The 18,105-nt window shown below is 39.0% G+C and overlaps 2 protein-coding genes across 5 annotated transcripts in view; one reads left to right on the top strand and one right to left on the bottom strand.

Annotated features, from left to right (window-relative positions):
- The window catches only part of entrep1 (endosomal transmembrane epsin interactor 1), a 51,091-nt gene extending 44,351 nt beyond the window's left edge, over nt 1-6,740 (top strand). For all 3 annotated transcript variants that reach the window (XM_086207023.1, XM_086207022.1, XM_086207021.1), the window contains one exon: nt 1,366-6,740. In XM_086207023.1, coding sequence (XP_086063149.1) covers nt 1,366-1,668 — 303 coding nt within the window. In that variant the 3' untranslated portion in view covers nt 1,669-6,740. The remainder of the gene's footprint in view (nt 1-1,365) is intronic.
- Nucleotides 3,370-18,105, bottom strand: part of apba1a (amyloid beta (A4) precursor protein-binding, family A, member 1a) — a 54,224-nt gene continuing 39,488 nt past the window's right edge. The window contains exons 7-14 of one of the 2 annotated variants that reach the window (XM_086207019.1): nt 17,251-17,283; nt 15,070-15,156; nt 14,346-14,531; nt 12,953-13,132; nt 12,118-12,330; nt 11,599-11,718; nt 11,344-11,484; nt 3,370-9,101 (exon numbers count right to left, since the gene is read on the bottom strand). In XM_086207019.1, the coding sequence (XP_086063145.1) occupies nt 9,030-9,101; nt 11,344-11,484; nt 11,599-11,718; nt 12,118-12,330; nt 12,953-13,132; nt 14,346-14,531; nt 15,070-15,156; nt 17,251-17,283 (1,032 nt within the window). In that variant the 3' untranslated portion in view covers nt 3,370-9,029. The remainder of the gene's footprint in view (nt 9,102-11,343; nt 11,485-11,598; nt 11,719-12,117; nt 12,331-12,952; nt 13,133-14,345; nt 14,532-15,069; nt 15,157-17,250; nt 17,284-18,105) is intronic. The other variant, XM_086207020.1, reaches the window with a different exon arrangement.

The following is an 18,105-nucleotide window of genomic DNA, read 5'->3' as shown; positions in this document are numbered from 1 at the left end:
CTCGACCGAAGGGCAGCACGCAGTACTCATAACAGATCCCCTGGAAAGCAACAATAAATACGTTATGTGGGGAGGATAGATTGGGATGAAATACGTGTACTTCAGTTTTTCGGAGGTTAACCAGTCGCCCTGAAGCACCAGACACAGCAGAGATGCATGCATGAGCATCCTGAATTTGTTCAGAGCCCACAGATCCAGTATAGGGAAAACCCCCCCCCAATTTTGGGACCCGAAAATACCTGGAGTAAAATACGCTTTGACTCTGCGCAGGAAGTACTACACATATTGCTCCTTTGTTTAGCAGCATGTGGATCTCCTCCTGCAAAATGTGAACTGACTCACCCTGAGCCTGGGAATAAATTATGCCAGCGAATCGCGGGGGATCAGCAGCGAATTGGAGCCTGTGCCCCCTTGAAATCGTACTCCGTACCCAGGTTTAGGCTGGGAGGGCAGCCAATCTCTCCCACTTGAGGGGGAGATGAGACACACACCTCAGCTCCGCCACCACTGTGAGCGGTGCCAACCTCTGTGCAGTAAGGGTAGACAGCTTGCGAGGGTTGAGCTGGCGGGGCTGCGGCTGGGGCCGGGGTTTTCCTGGGCCAGGTGGGCCGGGCTCCCTGACTGGGCAGTGGGGTCGGGGTGGGCCGGTGATTCTGCAGTTCAGGATTCCTAAACTGCAAAGCCTGGGCAGCTGCCTATGCAAAGCTTCTGCTTCTGCGGCAGCTCCCTTCTCCTTGCCTACATTGCCATGGTTGTAGGAGGGGAGACGGGGTAATGCCTGGACAGGCTAGCTTGGTGTGCTAGCGGTCTGCGGAGACTCGAGAGAGTAAACACTGAGTAGTGTTGACAGGAGCCGGGAATGTTGATGACCAGGCGGGCGTGTTGCAGCCCCAGGCAGCTCAAGCAGACCTGGTGTGGATCTCTGCTCAAAATCTTGTTCCCACAGCGACATTGGCAGGCCCAGAGTCTCTGTACCCCTTGGATTGAGGGATCCTTGCGAGCTGGTGTGCATGAAGGGAGCGAGGTGGTTAGCTGGTGATCTAAGAGTAGTGGGGTGATTAGCTGGTGTGCTAACCAAAGCCATGTGATTAGCTGGTGTGCTAACGACAGTTTAGCGAGCTAGCCCAGGACGAGAGATATGCTCCAAGTGAGAAGAGGTTTTCAAATGAGGTGGTGATGTCCACAAGGGGTGTTTAAGGTAGGTGGGGCTACCCTGGGCAGACAGACAAGGTTCACCAGCCAATCAGGATTATAGTAGAGACATCAAGCGAGTATTATGAAAGAGAACCCTAATTTTTGAAATCAATGAATTTCATTTTTCTTGTGTGTGGTCTTTGGGGTCTCAAAAATTATTTTTGCTTTCAGGTGTTCACTGAGGTGGGTTCTAGTCAGCTTCCACCTCCCCAGCAACAACAGCATCAAGCAGATGCAACCTCCCAGACTTTTCCTCGTGTCCCCCGAAGAAGGCCTGGTGTGCTGCACCTGCAGAGCTGTGGAGACCTCAGCTCCTTCACTTGTGCTGCACTTGACTCTCTGCAACACCGAAGAATTGGTTCACAGCAGGGTTCAATTGGGCATTCAAGAGCAGGATCAAGGACAGGGTCTCGTCTTGATCGTCATGAACGCCCTCACAGTCTGATTGGAGTCTTCAGAGAAACAGTGCTTTGAGCCACAACCACTGATATTAAAACTATGCAAGGAAGGAATAACTGTTGATTCCTTTCAATGCTAAACTTAAAAAAAATGCTCTTATTATGGGTCTAAAAATCCAACAACTGAAGGAGTGTGTGTGTGTGTGTGTGTGTGTAGCTGTATGTAAGAGTGCAGACTTTTGATATTGTTTCTAGACTCTTGCGGTTTGTGACTTTGTTTTCTGAAATGGAATTATAAAATTCGAACATTATAAATGTGTTTATTTGCTGCAGTCTGTTCAATACAGCCGTGGCATTGCTGTGGTTTAACTCAGTGTCAATAAGTTTCATTGTAGTGGCCCCCCATGATGAACTACGTTTCTGAAAAGACATTTTCTCCTAAAAGAAGCCTTAAATGTCAAAGTGAATCAATTACTCATTTACTTTGAAATCTGCTCTCTTATATTGTCACTGTTGCTGATCATTTGTCTTCTCTGGTTGGTTTCCAAGCTTCAAGTGAGCAGATCTTTAAGCAGCAACTGTTTGTTGTGAATGGGATGGACATCAAGTGTCGCATTGATTAACTTTAGCTCCATAGTTGTGTCTTAGAAACTTGTCTGGCTACTGTACGATAGGCGGTGTCGTGAGCTGTTGATATTTGGGTGAGAAGTTGCTCCTTGATGTTTAACTGAGAATAGTCTGTTTTTACCAGGGTCAATCCACTAGCAAAAGTAAAAAAGTATTTCCAACTGATAAACAAAAATAGCACAACAGATTATTTACAAGTATGTTGTGATGTTTATAGAGAGAGAATTTTATAAACCATGGAAGAGAAGCTATAAAGGTACAGGGTTGGACGATGTTCACAGGGCTTTTTCTCTTTTGACATGGAAGTCAGGAATTAAACAGAGATGTCACATTTTCTCCAGCAGAGTAGAGTGGCTGCAATACATCAAGAAATGTAACACTGCTCTCAATAATGGTTCAAACTATTAACCAGCACAAGCATGACACTGGACATAGGGCACATGTTCTGAACAGTGGGAACGGCGTTATCATGGTAGCGGTTTCTGTGGTCGATGTCTATAAGCCATCAGCTTTGTATATTAGCCAATTATGGAATGTTTTTACTCTGATATCTTTATCAGCCCCAAAATTCCAGTACCTGTCAGTTTTTCAGCCATGTCAGGTACAACTAACCATTTATCCAAAAATTCTTCCAATCCGCAGTTTATTTTGTTCTGTCAGTCTTAGCCACAGGCAAAGTCTCAGAGGGTGATGGTAATAGATTGAGTTGAAGGATGAAGGTTGCACTTGTTTTTAATTCTGTATGGTTCCATTTGTTTCAATCTCATAATGATCTGCAACAATTTACCCCAAGACAAGCCCTGTTTACGTCAGCTAACCTTGCTGTAACTGTCCCATTATGTCAACCCTTTGATTTACTGGGGACCATTTCAGTGAAACTGGCCCCCATCCCAATTGCTGGGATTGGCTCCAACTCCCCTGCACATGATGAGTGGGATATATAATGGAATAATAAGAATAGAGGATGCATATGTGGTCATAATAAAATATGTTTACTATAGTAATGCATCTCTCTGGACACAAAAAGTTTCATTCCATCGCTGCTCTCTCCAAGCTAAAGATGTGGGGAAAAAAACCCGCCAAACATTATGCTCCACCCAAGGTCATGTTGAAGTCGTTCAGAAAGCACAGTCACAGGCAAACTCCTTCTGCAAGTCATTTATTGTTGTAAATACTGTTACCAACATCTGGCTCTGGTACAGGAATGTCGTTCCATTAGCTAGAACATCACAGAAAAGAAAGCTAGCAAATAAATAAACATTGTTGCTATTGTTTTACAGAAAATACATGAGTGTGTTTTTTTTTTGTCTTTAGACACATTAACATCAGTTACATTCAAAATGAGTGCACTTGTAAATACTTGTTAGCTGACGTGCTCCTTGCAACCAGCTTCAAGTGCTTGTTTCTTTATTTAGCTTCATAGTGTCACGCTAGCCTGTAATCCCCTGACATACCAGGAAAGAGAACATGTCACACATATCTTAAATGATCTTGTGCTCTAGCTGTATACGTGGATGCTATTTCACAATCAGTTTCATACATTCCATCCTGCCAACAGAGCCTTAACATTGCTTTCAGTAGACTGACTTGCCAACCCAAACACACTACAGCCATTAAAGTATATATACCTTTACATAGTTTTCAATATATGTCTGTAAGATTATTTTATATATCCATTTTTTTGTTTGAGCATGAAGTACATTGGTTTTAATCAAACACATTCTCACACGCACACCCACAGGAAGCAGAAACAGTACAGCGTAATTACATGGCTAAAGAGAAGCACATTTTAAAAGTCAAAAATGGCTGCTGTTGCATCTATTCCTTGTCAGTTTTTTACACCATAAAAGTCTGGTAGTAGTAGTAGTAGTAGTGGTAGTAGTAGTAGTAGCAGTTGTAGTAGTAGTAAGGCCAAGATGAGCTTCATCGATGTGGACAGACATTTGGAAAAATCAGTGGGTTTTGAAATTACAGAAGGCAATATGTTAGTGTTAAGCCTTGAGGCCTGAGGAGAGTGGAAACAGACAACAGTCGCTACAGTGTCCAACAGGATATGTTAAGAAATAGCTTGGAGAGAAAAAAGGGGTAAAGAGGACTTAATGTTGGAGTTCAAAGCTCTTTTAAGTTAGAGGACAGAGGCTCAGCAGACAAAGTTTAAGTGCCCTGCAAACATCTGATTTTCACATTGAAAGTCAGTTTCTAGCTCTGTTATTACAAGAAAAAACAAGAAGGGTTGTGGAATAGCAGATTAGCATTATTCATGTGTAACACAGTAAATTCAGTTTTACTGGAGAGGATTTATATATTCATTGTCTTGTTTTGTTCATGCTCTTTGTCCATAATGAGAGTCACTTGTGATACAGCCTCTGCCACACTTTAGATCTTTGAATTAAAAAGAGGGTTGCCACAACAAAGAAAAAGAAAACAACGGAGTACATGTACAGGTAGAGAAACTTTATAGTTAAATTTGTGTTGTAGCTGCACCTGCAAGTAAATTGATAAATAATTAATCATAAATTAATTAAGCTGAGATTACATCTCTAAGTAAAAAATTATGGACGAATAAATCCATTATATATATTTACTTTGAATTAAACTACAGTGGGTGTTCTCATAACTCTAACTAAATACATCTAAATAACCCACTTAAAGAATTAAGGGCTTATCATCAAATTCTGAACAATGAATTATGGAACCGTACAATCAGATTGTTCAGAGGAATCATATGCTGGTCAAAAATATCTCAGACAACAAAACAAACACACACAATCCTGTTGCATTCAAATAATGTAACGCTGTTTTAAATTGTCTGTCTTCATCGGGGTTTATATGATATGATTTGCCAATATGAGACCTCATCCAGCAAAACTCAACGGGTTAAATGTGCTTCAGTGGTAAAAAATAGCTTTCAATATTTCACAAAAAAAAACATAGATCTTCCTTTCTCTTGCTACATTAATGCATTTGCCCTAGTCCCAGTGCTTTACTACAAACACACTTTAAATGACTATGCAATGTACCTTTAACTGAAAACAATCAAAAACAGAATACAGTGTTTATGACTGTTTTAGCCCATTACCTCTTCTTCACATGACCTTCAGCCAGTTCTCACAGCATATTGCACAGCAGCATCTATTTTTTACTTAAGATTAATTTCCTATCTCTACATCATATTGATTTACAGAACTTTGTAAAAACAGACACGATGCTCGCTGATATATCTTATTTCAAATCTTAAAGCCTCAAGATGAAGGACACTTCTCTACACTTTGAAAAGAATGGCTGTCAATAATCATGCAAAGAGATGTAATTTGTAAGTTCAAACATACAGTACAGTCATCAGAGCTACATTGGCATTTGTAATCAGAAGCACTGTTCTAATTTCGAATTGCGGTGTCATGTTCTGTATAAATATTCAATGTTCCCTACAATGTTCAACTGGAGAAAAAAAAAAGAAAAAACAAAGCAAAACCAAAAACACTGCACATTAAATAACCTGCGAATAATTATGCAATGCAGCAACAGAAAATGTAGTGTTGAGGGAGAAGTAAACTGAGGCAGCATTGGAACTTTGGTTAGCATCAAAGTGGCGATTTGAATATTTGCTGAGCTGCTGTCCCTCTCTGTCTCACTACATGTCCTTCTGTAGGACTTTACAGTGCAATGTAACACCTGGCGTGTCCGTCCTCTGACTACAGAGAAACTACAGCTTTGTCAAAATGTGCCAACTGTGGCTTAGCTGCTTAGTGATCCTGATAATAGATTTTTCATTCATTTTTAATGTCTCTCCTCCCTAGCCTGAATAAAAAAGTGTTATTATTCATGATAACAATCACCATCTCTTGTAGTTATAAGAACATTCAAAGTGTTACATTGAACAGTTATACTTTACAATAAGGGTTCTTTAATGAAAAGCAATACGCATTATCAATGTTAATTAACCATGAACCAAAAGTGTAGTAGAAACCTATGAATGTTTCCTGCTAACAAAGGTATGAATGACACATTACATAGTCATTAATGATGTTTCTAGCATTAATACATCACCAATTGTTAACATTCATTACAGGGTAGTTAATGCTTGATACTGCATTAACAACTGTCTGTTACCCTTATTGCAAAGTTAAAAAGTAAATTAAAGTGATAGTACATTTCTTTACACTACATGTAAAAAAGAATGAATGTATACGAAATATGCATCTGGCAGTAACTGTTACATCATGAATGGGAAACATACGCACAGAATAAAAACAAGATCAGCTACAAATGGCATATGTGATTGTTAAATACTCAGGAGTCGCACTTAGATTTTAGTTTTGTTTGTAGGTTGTCATAGTCAATTAGAGAATGAAGCCTCTATTAACCTAAACAGTAAAAACAACAATGTAAAACCATTTTATGTTACAGGCATGCAACTATTTTTACAGCCCTCTGTTATATCATCATTTCTCGTCATATTCTGGTAAGTGTCCTGTCTGATTACTGAGCTTTTCCAATTAAATTTACTGTCAACACTTCTGCATTCTTTACCTGTTGTCCTGATAGAATGAACATTTCAACATCAGCAGTCATCAAGTCATGCTCACCATTCTGCTGGTCTGTTTTTTTTTTTTTTTTCAAAATGAAACTGATTCAGTTTCAACATGAAAATGTAAAACTTCCACAGAAAGTCCTTCTAGGCAAGTCTCACCTTTCAGCAGTCATCTTGCTAACCCCTAGACAGATATTTTGGACAAGAAACACTGTCCTCTATTATACCTAATATACATGGTTACAGTAATTCAAAAAATAGCAAAGCAGAAACAAAAGATGAATTAAATAGTGGACTGACTGAGACAGCAGAGTTGTGAGTATGATGTGCATCTGTTGTGTTGTACATTGTGGCCCTCATCAAAGAACAGCCTCTCTTTCTTAAAAGCTTGACAGGCAAAGAGCCAGTATTCGAGAATTTACAGTAACTTGTACGTTACAGTATTTGCTACAAGCAGTAGATACAGTACAGTACACATTCTGTAACCAGTGTGGACCTCTGTACACAAGTTCACTAAAACACTTCCCTGTACACCTATTTGTGATACCATGAAATCCTGAGCTCATTGCACATTGATTCATACTATCACATAAGAGGAAAGACCCTTTGTGTTGTTATATAATTAGAATTATTACATAATTAATCAGCACGTTCCAGTTTAGCGTGTCATGTATGAACATTTTTAACACAGGGAAATGTTGGGTCATCAGGATCAGCTACACCAACCCGTTTATACTAAGCCTGGTAGTAAACAGTTAAGTCAGTCTTTGTTAAACCCAGTTTAAAGAGATATGACCCATGTGAATGGCCACACTACTTGGGCTAGCATTGCTATGATCATTTACGCTATCTTGTTGTTATGGAAATTAGCAGTGAATCCTTCAAATTTGCAGCAATGCACAATATGCATGTATGTATCACAAAGGCAAAGAAACTCATTTCTGAGGCTCAGAGATAAAAATGCACTGTGTACTTTAAAGTTAATTGCTATTAGCTGCTGGGAGAGAAAAATGGATTAGGGTAAAAACAAAGAGTACACAATGAATCAAGACAGACTTCTTCAACAATGTCCTGTTTCACTTCCTCTTCATCATCATATATGTCCAGTGAAGTCCTGTTCCTAAATACCCTCCCCTGTTGTGCAGCCTGCTCATTGTAATGTTAATGTCATAATGTTATCATGTTAATCACCATGTTGATTAATGTTACAGTTCAAGCTTGGTTATTAATGTAACTTGGAGCTTGGTCTTGGTCAGAATAAGGCTTCTCTAGGGTTTAGGTCAGACTAAGAACGGTCCATTACAACTAACTTACCTGAAGACCCAACATTAGCCCTGTTGGTACCACCTGCCCCAGGTTTAGTGTAACAAGGTCTCCTGTGAGTGATCTCTGGTTGAACATGGGTATGTAGTGTCATGTGTGTGTTTTACATGTTGTCTGAGGCTACTGCTCGAAGACTGCCACTGTTGTCCCTGTATAAAGAATTTGGAACTCACAGAATAATTACGTAAATCAGAGCTGGAAATGTGAGTGTAAAAGGACTTGTGTGGAATGTCAAGAGCGTTCAAATACTCATTTGTTAGCAGGACTCATATCGCTCTCTGTGGAGGGCTCTGGGCTGTGTAAAGAATGGCAACCTATCATGAAAGCTGACAGTAGCCAGAGGGAAGGTTAGCTGAGTAAAAGAAGGCTTGGTCCCATGAAATGTATCTACAACATGAAGGTGACAAATAACATAAGGACAAAACCTCTCTCAGAAAGAAGGAATACACAGGCAGTGAAATAGCAGCATGACAGAAAGTACAGTCGAGGTGTGAAACAGAGGTCGGATGTGCTGAATCTCCCTCAGCCAGGGTTCAGTGGATAAAAGTATGTTTTGTTACTGTAAGAGTTTTCACTCCAAAAACATCAAATTGATGAAATGGCTCAACTGGAAATTGAAGAAACACATAAATCTTCCACATTGTCCTCTGAAGATCTTTGTTCCCATAATTAAAAGTTCACCAGCAAGAACATGTTGTTTTTTGTTTTGTTTTTTTAGAGCCTGATTAAGCGCTGAATAGATATCAGATCATCTTTTAGTGATGGCAGATGGAGGACTTCAGTGTATATGTTGCAGAAGAGAACACGATAATTTTCCTACCAACAACCTCCCTCCATCCTGGTCCATCACCTGCATATAGATGGTTACAGGAAGTGAACTTGTCTGAGTAAAGAGGAGCAGACTGGGGTGTGACAGCATAAGTTAAAAGGTTATGTGAGGTAAGGGCTTTGTCTTGTTAAATGTAAACAGGTTGCTCCTGGGCAGTCAGCAGGCGGTACATGGCTGCAGGCATCGTCTTCATGTGGATCTGAGTCAGTCAAAAACAGGGAAGAGAACCTTTAGTTCATGGAATTATCAGTGGTGAACATTAGCTCTAAACGTCCGCAGAGGTCTGTCCCTGTCTTTACAATGTGTTTACATGGACTGGTGAGTAAAAGCACATTGCTTAACATCAAAAAGGCATCAAAGGTTTGTGCTCAGCTGAAATATATTACATGTTCTAATCGTGTGTCACAGTTTTCTAGTATCTTTTGATACATGCCTGTATTTTTACATCAAGATGCCTATTTTTTTTCTTTTGGTAAAAAAAAAATCAAACGTTTGATGACTATAGGGCATGTACTAACTCTGGACCCTGTGAAACTGCCTCCTCAGGTAGACTAACGCAATGAAAGAAGTCAGTGTGACACAGTGGATAAATTTGTTTTGAATGTCACACAACCCAGACGATACATCCATTTCACTACCTCGATTTCATCCATTCAGTTTGGTGATATTCAAATAGTGTGAAGGGGGCACAATTAAATTATTTTTCCACATTTGTAACTGTGTCTACCCTCTATCATTATTGGCATTTTGATCATGAAAGAATCAAAGGACATCAATGAGTGTAAAACATTGTTTTATGTTTTAAATACATGACTACAGGAAGATACTCTGCACTTTCTACAACTGACAGCTTTTAGTTCGGGTGGACAGAAATACATCAGGAAGTAGACGCTGCTTTCAACAGATGGCACTACCCTGGTCACCTTACAGTAATTGAGTGTTTCTGTTGACTGACATTCAGCTGTCAGCCATGAAGTTACATCCATATGACACACCCCTCCGTACACATTGTACTGGTATGTGCATGTCTGTGATGTGAGCCATTCTGTTACTATGGGACCCACATGTGAAGCACCATGTTAAAATGAGTATGTAGGACGTGCGTGAAGGGCAAAAAATTAGAGGGCTAACTTTAACACACATTATACTTTTTACTGTATGACTTCCAATATATGAAATTATTCAGTTTTAACAAATACTTAATAAAAACGAGAAGGATGAACAAAAGTGATACAATCCCAATCTGATGGCATGACAGTCCAACTTTTTGTTGAGGAGGCAGTATGTAGTACATAGTGTTTGAATGGGCAGTCATAGGCAATTCATAACCTTCGTGATTACCTTGAGTGTCAATTCCATGACAATGGACCGTTCCATTTCGAAACTGTGTCTGACTGATTGGAAACCAGCTGATTCTGAATGAGTAGATGTGAGCTGCCCATTTTGACAAATATAGGAAAAATATACACAATTGAACATATAGGGCATAATAGGTCCTTTTATAATTTTGGAAATTAAGGGGTGAAGCAAGCGGTTGCAATCTGCATTTTCACCACTTGATGTCACCAGATTATTCACACTGTTCGGTCACAGAAGCAAATCAATATTCATTCATATCATGACAGTAGATAATAGTAAGATAAGTAACAAACATCCATAGCATTAGTTTTAATATTAGTATAGCATGCTTTGCTGAAAAGAAGTTAAGTGGCCATGAGCAAATTATGCTCATGTCTGCTAACTCAGCAGGCCTTTTCTCTAACATGGAGTCAATATTTATAAGAATGAAAAAAAAAAAACATAATAGGGTCTTTGCCTATGGTACCTTTAGGCTCAGGTCCTAATTATTGCTGTCTGCATGGTAAGTGTAGGGAAAAAAAAAAGTAGTAACAGATATCAAAGCCACTCTTTTCTGAAAGTATGCAACAATCATCCAGTCTGTGTACATTTTATTTTTTGCTCAAAGAACGGTATCTCTCCTATCTGTCACTTTATATTTTGTTATTCACCCTGGGTTGTTATTGCAACTTGAATTATATAAAGAACATAAATGATTAATTCAGTGAAGATATTTAAATTAAATTTAACCAAACACATATCTCTTCTAAACTTGGCTCTACAAGGAGGCCAGGATGTTGTTTGGACTGGCATGCACCTCTGGGTGTCATGTAGCTGCTAGTGCTCTTTATAACCAAGTAGACAGAACAGAACTGAGTCCTTGCCAGTTAGGAGACATCTGATGCGGTTTCCTCTGCTCAGCAAATTAACTGTGTCATCCACTGCTAATACCTCTGATGACAGTACTGTGAAAACAATCTTACCAGAGCACGCTTTTAGACAATTTCAAAAGGCTCCTTTTGTATAATTCCACAGGATGGCATATAGCTTTATGAGGACCCACATGTTTCACCACTACAGCAAATATCAGTGTGGCATCTCACCTCTCCCACAGCATTGGACAGAATGTGGACTATTTTTTCATGAGGCGTGGCAACCACACTCTGGCTGTTGATCTCGATGATGCGGTGACCCACCCTGACGCCACCCCTTTCAGCAATGCCTCCACGCATAAGGCTACAGATCTGTTGAAAGATGGAAGACTTACCAATCTCTACACACACAAAATAAGATTAGAAACTTTTGACCAAAATGCAAATACTATAAGAAATAAAAAACTGAATCAATGTGCTACCCACAATGCCATTCTGGACACTGAAGCCCAGCTGGTATCGGAGGTCTGGACGTCTGATGAGGACAGTGGTCACTGGAGGACAACGTACGATGTTCAGCTTGATGCGTGACTGGTTCTTCAGACCCTACATGAGCAAAACCATGGAATTAGGTAAAAGTTAAACACAGACAAATGGTATTAGTCCACTGTGACATTACACTCCCCATTCATAAGATGTTGCTTGTATATGGTAAATACTCTGTAAATTAAAATTCCTTCAATAATCTCCTGGAGTAACATCACAGAATACCTGTGGGGTTTTTTTTGTATGTGTCTCTGTAATGTGTGTGATACATTTAAGACAAAACAGTGAAGTCATTAAAGTGTCTTAGGCCAGCCGCTAATGGTCATCATGATAATTCAATGTTGATGGAGGACTGAAAACATTATTTTCATCAGTTATGACAGTCCTATACAAATTCTGAAATTTTTTTATCTTGATTTATTGTAAACTAATCTTTCTCTCTCTATATTACACACATACCTTGATGATACTCTGGCAGGTAGAAAGTGGCAGCCCGACCAGACTAGTGCCATTAATGGACATGATCTGATCCCCTATGTTCAGTCTGCCAGACCTCTCCGCTGGCCCAGCATGCATCATGTTTGCAATGATGACAGTGGGCAAGATGGAGCCCCAGCCACTCTCAACAATAACCACACCAAGAATTTCACCCTTAGTTTTCTCGATGAACACCTGAGGAGGCCCCAGAAGCCAGGGCAAGCAAAGTCAGAAAAAATACAAAGCACTTTCAGACCTGAGAGATATAAGTACGACATCAACAGCAATATTAACCAAACATACATGTCTCTAATCTCTTCTTCTAAATTCATTTTTTTTGTGATTCATGATATAACTGTGTTCTACTGCACAAAATATATGTTTGACTTCTGCCTTAGGCATGATTGAACAGTTTCCATTGAACTGAGGACTTTATATTGATAAACAGAAGCTGAGTTGCAGAGCCAATGACAGTAAATAGGGCTAAATGCTTAGAAAATGCACTGAGGTTCAGGAGGTTACAGTGTTTGATGTTAAATTTCCGACAAAGGAAGTTAAGGAATCAGTTAAAATTATCACAGTCTCGAAGGTGTAGATGTTTGCCGATAGCGGCCAAAAAATGTTTTGAATAACATTATGACATTATTCTGCACTTCACATGTGACCTTTCAGAAATAAAATCTCATCAGTTCATCATTTCATCCAGTTAGACAAAACAAACCATAAAAATACAAAATATAAAACTAATTCTTGAGTTCAGGTGAACATTAATGCCTGATACCCTGGACATACAAAGCCTCCAGCGAAAGAGCCTTACATCTTTGCAGTTTTCAGACTTGGAGAAGTGGATGAGGTCATCATTGTACATGTCCTGGGTGTTGAGCAGGTCACTGTACTCTTTCTGGCTAAGATCCTCCGGGTTAATCCCATTGGCCCTCAAGAATTCCTGGTAAGCCACACTGAAGGCCTGGCCAATGGACTGAGCAATCAGCTGGGCCTAGATGGGGGAGACATGGTGATTAGGATTCAGAACTTTCTGTCTGGTCTTCTAGCCAGTTCTGAATGACAAGGTTGGTCAACATGTCAACCAGTTTTGTTGAGATTGTTACATGGAGTATCATGAAACTTTCGTGGAGACATTTTTGAAAAAAATAATTAATGCGAGAACACTCAACACACACATAAAATCTAGGTTCTGAATCCTTAAAAAAGTAGATAATCGTAAGATAATGAGGACAGCACTCCAAGTATTCCTTTTAAAGGATTCCTTCATAACTAATATAAATACAGTAGGTTTTGTTGGATTCCTCCTTTATATCTGTTTGGTATGAATGACAGGAAATGAGAACCAAAGTCTTTGTTTTGTGAAAAAGCAATATGAGCGGTTTCGGCATTCTGTGTTGAAACAGTTTAGACTGGTTGGTTTGTGGTTGTGGATGCTTCTGTGGCTACATTTGGAAAGGAATTGATCAAAAGAAGCAAAATTGTTGCTGAAAATATGTGATCCTGTCTTTAACTATTTGAATATTCCTCAGTATCAAAACTCTTTCTGAGTTCCTTCAGATAGGCAATAGAGGTTGCTGTTTTCATGGGACATACATGTAGCTTGTTTGGAATACTACAATTACACGCCAATATTAAAACAAATGTTAAATTTGTACCTTACTTTATTTGTGTTTACATGGCAACAATCAACTGGAGCATAAAATTGTAAATAAATGCCATGAGCATGCAAGTTTCGCTCTTTGCTTGGAAATCTTACTGGAAGGACTCCCATCGGCAAAATAACTGATGTGTGTGAAATCACTTCCTGATTCTTTAGAACCACAAACTCACTGGAAAGTGAAACTGCTTCCAGACATTTTCTTTACACTGCTAATGACATACCTGCATTACGATAAAGAATGTATTTTTAAAAATAATTAAACATGAAGAACCTTGTGGCCATTTGTACTGAGCAGCTCTTTACACACTGAAAATTAAATTTTCACACCACAGCTCATTCTAGTAATTGCACATCATTGTAAAATATCCAGTGTTATATTGTTCAGTATGATTCTCACTCTGAACAAAATGTTCCAGGGTTTGAGGGGAAGCAGGCTGAGACGAGCTTACTTTGACCCACAGCAACAGAGGTTCTGAAATAATGCTCAACTACTTAAGTTAAGTAAATATCATATAATATCAACAAAGCATTCTCTTGGGCTCACATCCTCAGACTCAAACACGTGGCATATCATCTTGTACTGGCGCTTATTGTCTTGACCCGGGTCTGACGCTTCTACATTCTCTTGAGAATCGGACTGAGGCATCCGTCGCCGGGCCATCAGAACCACAATGTTTCCAATGTCTGCAATGTAGGAAATGGTCCGCAGAGGGTGGTCCATCATGGTCTCCTGAAAGTCAAAAGAACTGATCAAAATCAAAGGGTACACCCAACACAAGTGTACCAAACATACCAATTCTACTTAGCTTTTTCTTGCTGTATTTGTAATCCTGAAATTTTGAGAACTGGGCAGATATCATTGTCGAGAATGAAAAAACAATTTGTGGGGCCAGATCATTGTGGAATGTGAAAGCTGTGTCTATTAGTTCACTGTGTTGATGTGTCTGATGGACACTCCTACCCTGTACACACGTACTACTCAGTCTCTGTCACTGAAAGGTGACAAAAGGACGTTTTTAAAGCTCAGTCATAAAAAGTGTGTAGACTACCATGTTTCAATTGACACTCACGGTGAAAGACACAAAACACCACCAAATAATAAAAGTAAAAATTACAACAAATTGTAATGGGAAGGGACCATGCCAGTCTATCATACCACTGTTGTTATAGAGACAGGACATCGATTAGAACTTCCCTATTTGTTGGTCCTCAGGCATCTTCAAAGGCCTCTCAATGTATTGCATAATATGCTAAGTCAGAGGGAATACCTGGGAGTCAGCATTGAGCACTTTAATTCTCTGGGTGGAGATGAAGAGATCAACCTCTGTTATGGGCTGTGGCTCACTCTCGGGGGCCTAAACACACATTAAAAGGCATACATACAGATACAAAAACCTTGTAAGCAGAAATTCCTGACCATATGAACATATATACATGCATACTATACATACAGTATATGTGTGTGTGTGTGTGTGTGTGTGTGTGTGTGTGTGTGTGTGTGTGTGTGTATAAAATCTTAAACACCGATGAAAGAGCTACTAAACTAATTGCCTTATATCCATAAACTGACTCTTCACAAAAGCATTGATTTAAGATTGACAACACCTCACATACTGCCTGGTTACACATTTTGCAGCTAATAGATGAATGTTGATCATGGCCTTCTGGTGTTCACCAGTCTGAACAACACTGTTACTCTGTCTCTCTGTCTCTCTGACTCTCTCCTCCTGCAGGTTCACTGTTGGTGATGTGGCCACACAAGTTTCTTTTGTTCACTTTTTGATTATTTAATGTATACTAGAACACAGTCTCCACTAACAAAATGTGCACATATCTCACTGATATGAACACCACAGTTTTTTTTAATCTCATGTTGAGTATGAGGAAGAAAATGTTTGTATCTGTGATAAAAGTAGGAAGAAAAAAGTAACCAACAGTAAATGCAAACTGGACTCAAACTTAGTCTGAATATAAACAGTTTACACTGACAAGATTTTGTAAAATAACATAAACAACAAAATTAAATTCTGTGCTCCTCCATGCAGTAATGAAGACAATAAAAATCTGAGAAAATGTGTCTGAACTGAAGGCTGTAGTATGTAATAGCAGTTAATAGTTGAAGACCTAGTTTTCAGAGAATGGAAACATGACAATAGTCCAATAAGGATCAATACATATTTATTCTGATATTGCTAGAAGTTGTAGGCACTTGGGAAAATGTTGTATTGCCATGTTTATTGAAAAAAGGTCATGTTTGATTTTGACCTACTCTAGTTACGACTGAGTACTTTCAATTTAGATGCAGTAAAAAATGAGCCTGCAGCCAGAAAACATTTGACGGAAGCAAAAAAGAAAAGGCCATTAAGATCTTAGGGGCTCAGAGGGTTAAAGTAGATCTGTTATAATTCAGCATAAGTTGACACTATTTTTCTCTAAAAGCCTTCCTGATGGTTTGTATCATATTAATGTTTGTGATGTTCCACTATGTTGCTCCGTTGTGGCAGAAATGTTTGGACAGACTCTCTAACTCATGTACTGTATGAACCAAATACTAAAACAATCTTTGGTTCTAAAGCATGTGACTATGAGTGATGTCAACTGTGCTGCCAGTGTGTGTATCTTGAAGGTTACTGATGGTCCAATTTCGACAGTCATGTCCTGCAAAGTGCTATTATTTTTGTGTGATGCCAGCGGTAAAGAGAGTCGCATCACTTTCAACTCCTGTCTAAATCTATTAGTCCACTTTTAATTTGTGGGGGATGAAAATAAAATAGAGATCAGACCAAGTCACAGTTAAAGTCATATATGCATTTGATGTGACCGTAAAGAAAAATATAACTACAGCCACAGTAAGCATGATCTCCTTTGTGATAGATTAGATCAAGTAATCAAAAGAATGGTTTGGTGATATAAAAAATAACTCACCTCATTTAGTTTCATGGGGTTTGTTTGTGAGGAGAGCAAGCTAAAAAAAAAATATTGAACGTAATCTAAAGCGCAGTTTGTTGAGGATAGAAATGAAGCTTTTCCCATGTATCAATGTGAGATTCTGTACAGGCATCTTCATATTCCATATCTTATATCAAATTTGTTTACTTGGGGCTGTTTACTTATAATTATTTACCGATAAGAATATTGCCTGCCTTACTTATCTGGGGTGATTTGGAGCAGCTGATACTAACTACAAGAGCTTGTTATGCGAAACATAGTTATCGGAAAATGCTATTGAAATATTTAGATTGAAGGTGTCACATTATCTGATATGGAATGAAAACATGTTGAGGTGACAAGAGACTACAGAGAGGGATCTAAACTCTGAACAGCAACTGCCACAGGACAAATGCTACTGTATATAGCACAAAGACATCCACAGGCAGACATATGTAGAGAGACGGGAATAGGAAGAGTGATGCTGTGAAGGAAGAGCAGAGGATATGGAGGTACTGCACCTTCTTCCTGTTCTGGGCTAATTTCTGGGCTGTCTGCCAGGCATGGAAAAAGAAGACAGGAAAGTCAAGGGTTAGCACACAGGAGGCTGGAGAGTAGATGATGGTCATGTATGCAGATTTACTAAACCTAGGTCCAATTTTATTAGATCTTGGAGGAGCACTAGATTCACACTGGAAGGTAAACAGGGATTGAACCCAGACTTTTACTGATGAAGTCTCTCGTGCTGCCTTTCAGAGGGCTAGCAAACAAGTGTAATGATGTCATTGCTCTTTTAACTGCATGGTACAAGTCATGATCATATGTCAAAACTGCATTATGACAAACATTAATAATAACAGTTGTTTTTATGCAGATAAAAGATTAAAGGATATAGACATCCCAAAAAGAGAAGTGAAAGATATAGTGGTCACCTTTATTGTTTTAGTACTCAGTGTAATCATCCTTTAAGTGCACACCAGTAGCTGATAGGTTGAACCCAGTCTTTGCCAAAGAACTGACCCCGAGGGAAGTGCAGTCAGCAGCAACAGATCATTTACAATCAAGGACAAGATGTTGTAGTTTGTAATTTTTATTGAAAAAAAATACTGTGGAGTATTTAAAATTCAATATCAACATTTTTAAAAAGTAATCAGAACTAATAGAACAAAAAGAAAAGGAAAATTCAGTCATGCTATGTGTTATTCTTGACTTATCTGACCTTCTTTTTAAACCAGAATATACAGTATCTTATATTTTGTCATTGGCAGGGACTTGTAATTGACTGAGTAACTTATCAATGCCAGGTTGAAGGGGACTGGTGCTATTGAGAAAGCTGCTGAACACTTTTCTTCAAAAAGTCATCATGTCAATTAATC

Source organism: Aulostomus chinensis, chromosome 6 (genome assembly GCF_037954235.1).
Source record: "Aulostomus chinensis isolate RoL2024-O1b breed Wild chromosome 6, RoL_Achi_v1.0, whole genome shotgun sequence".
In the NCBI taxonomy this organism is placed as follows: Eukaryota; Metazoa; Chordata; class Actinopteri; order Syngnathiformes; family Aulostomidae; genus Aulostomus; species Aulostomus chinensis.
This window is presented reverse-complemented; position numbering and strand designations above follow the sequence as displayed.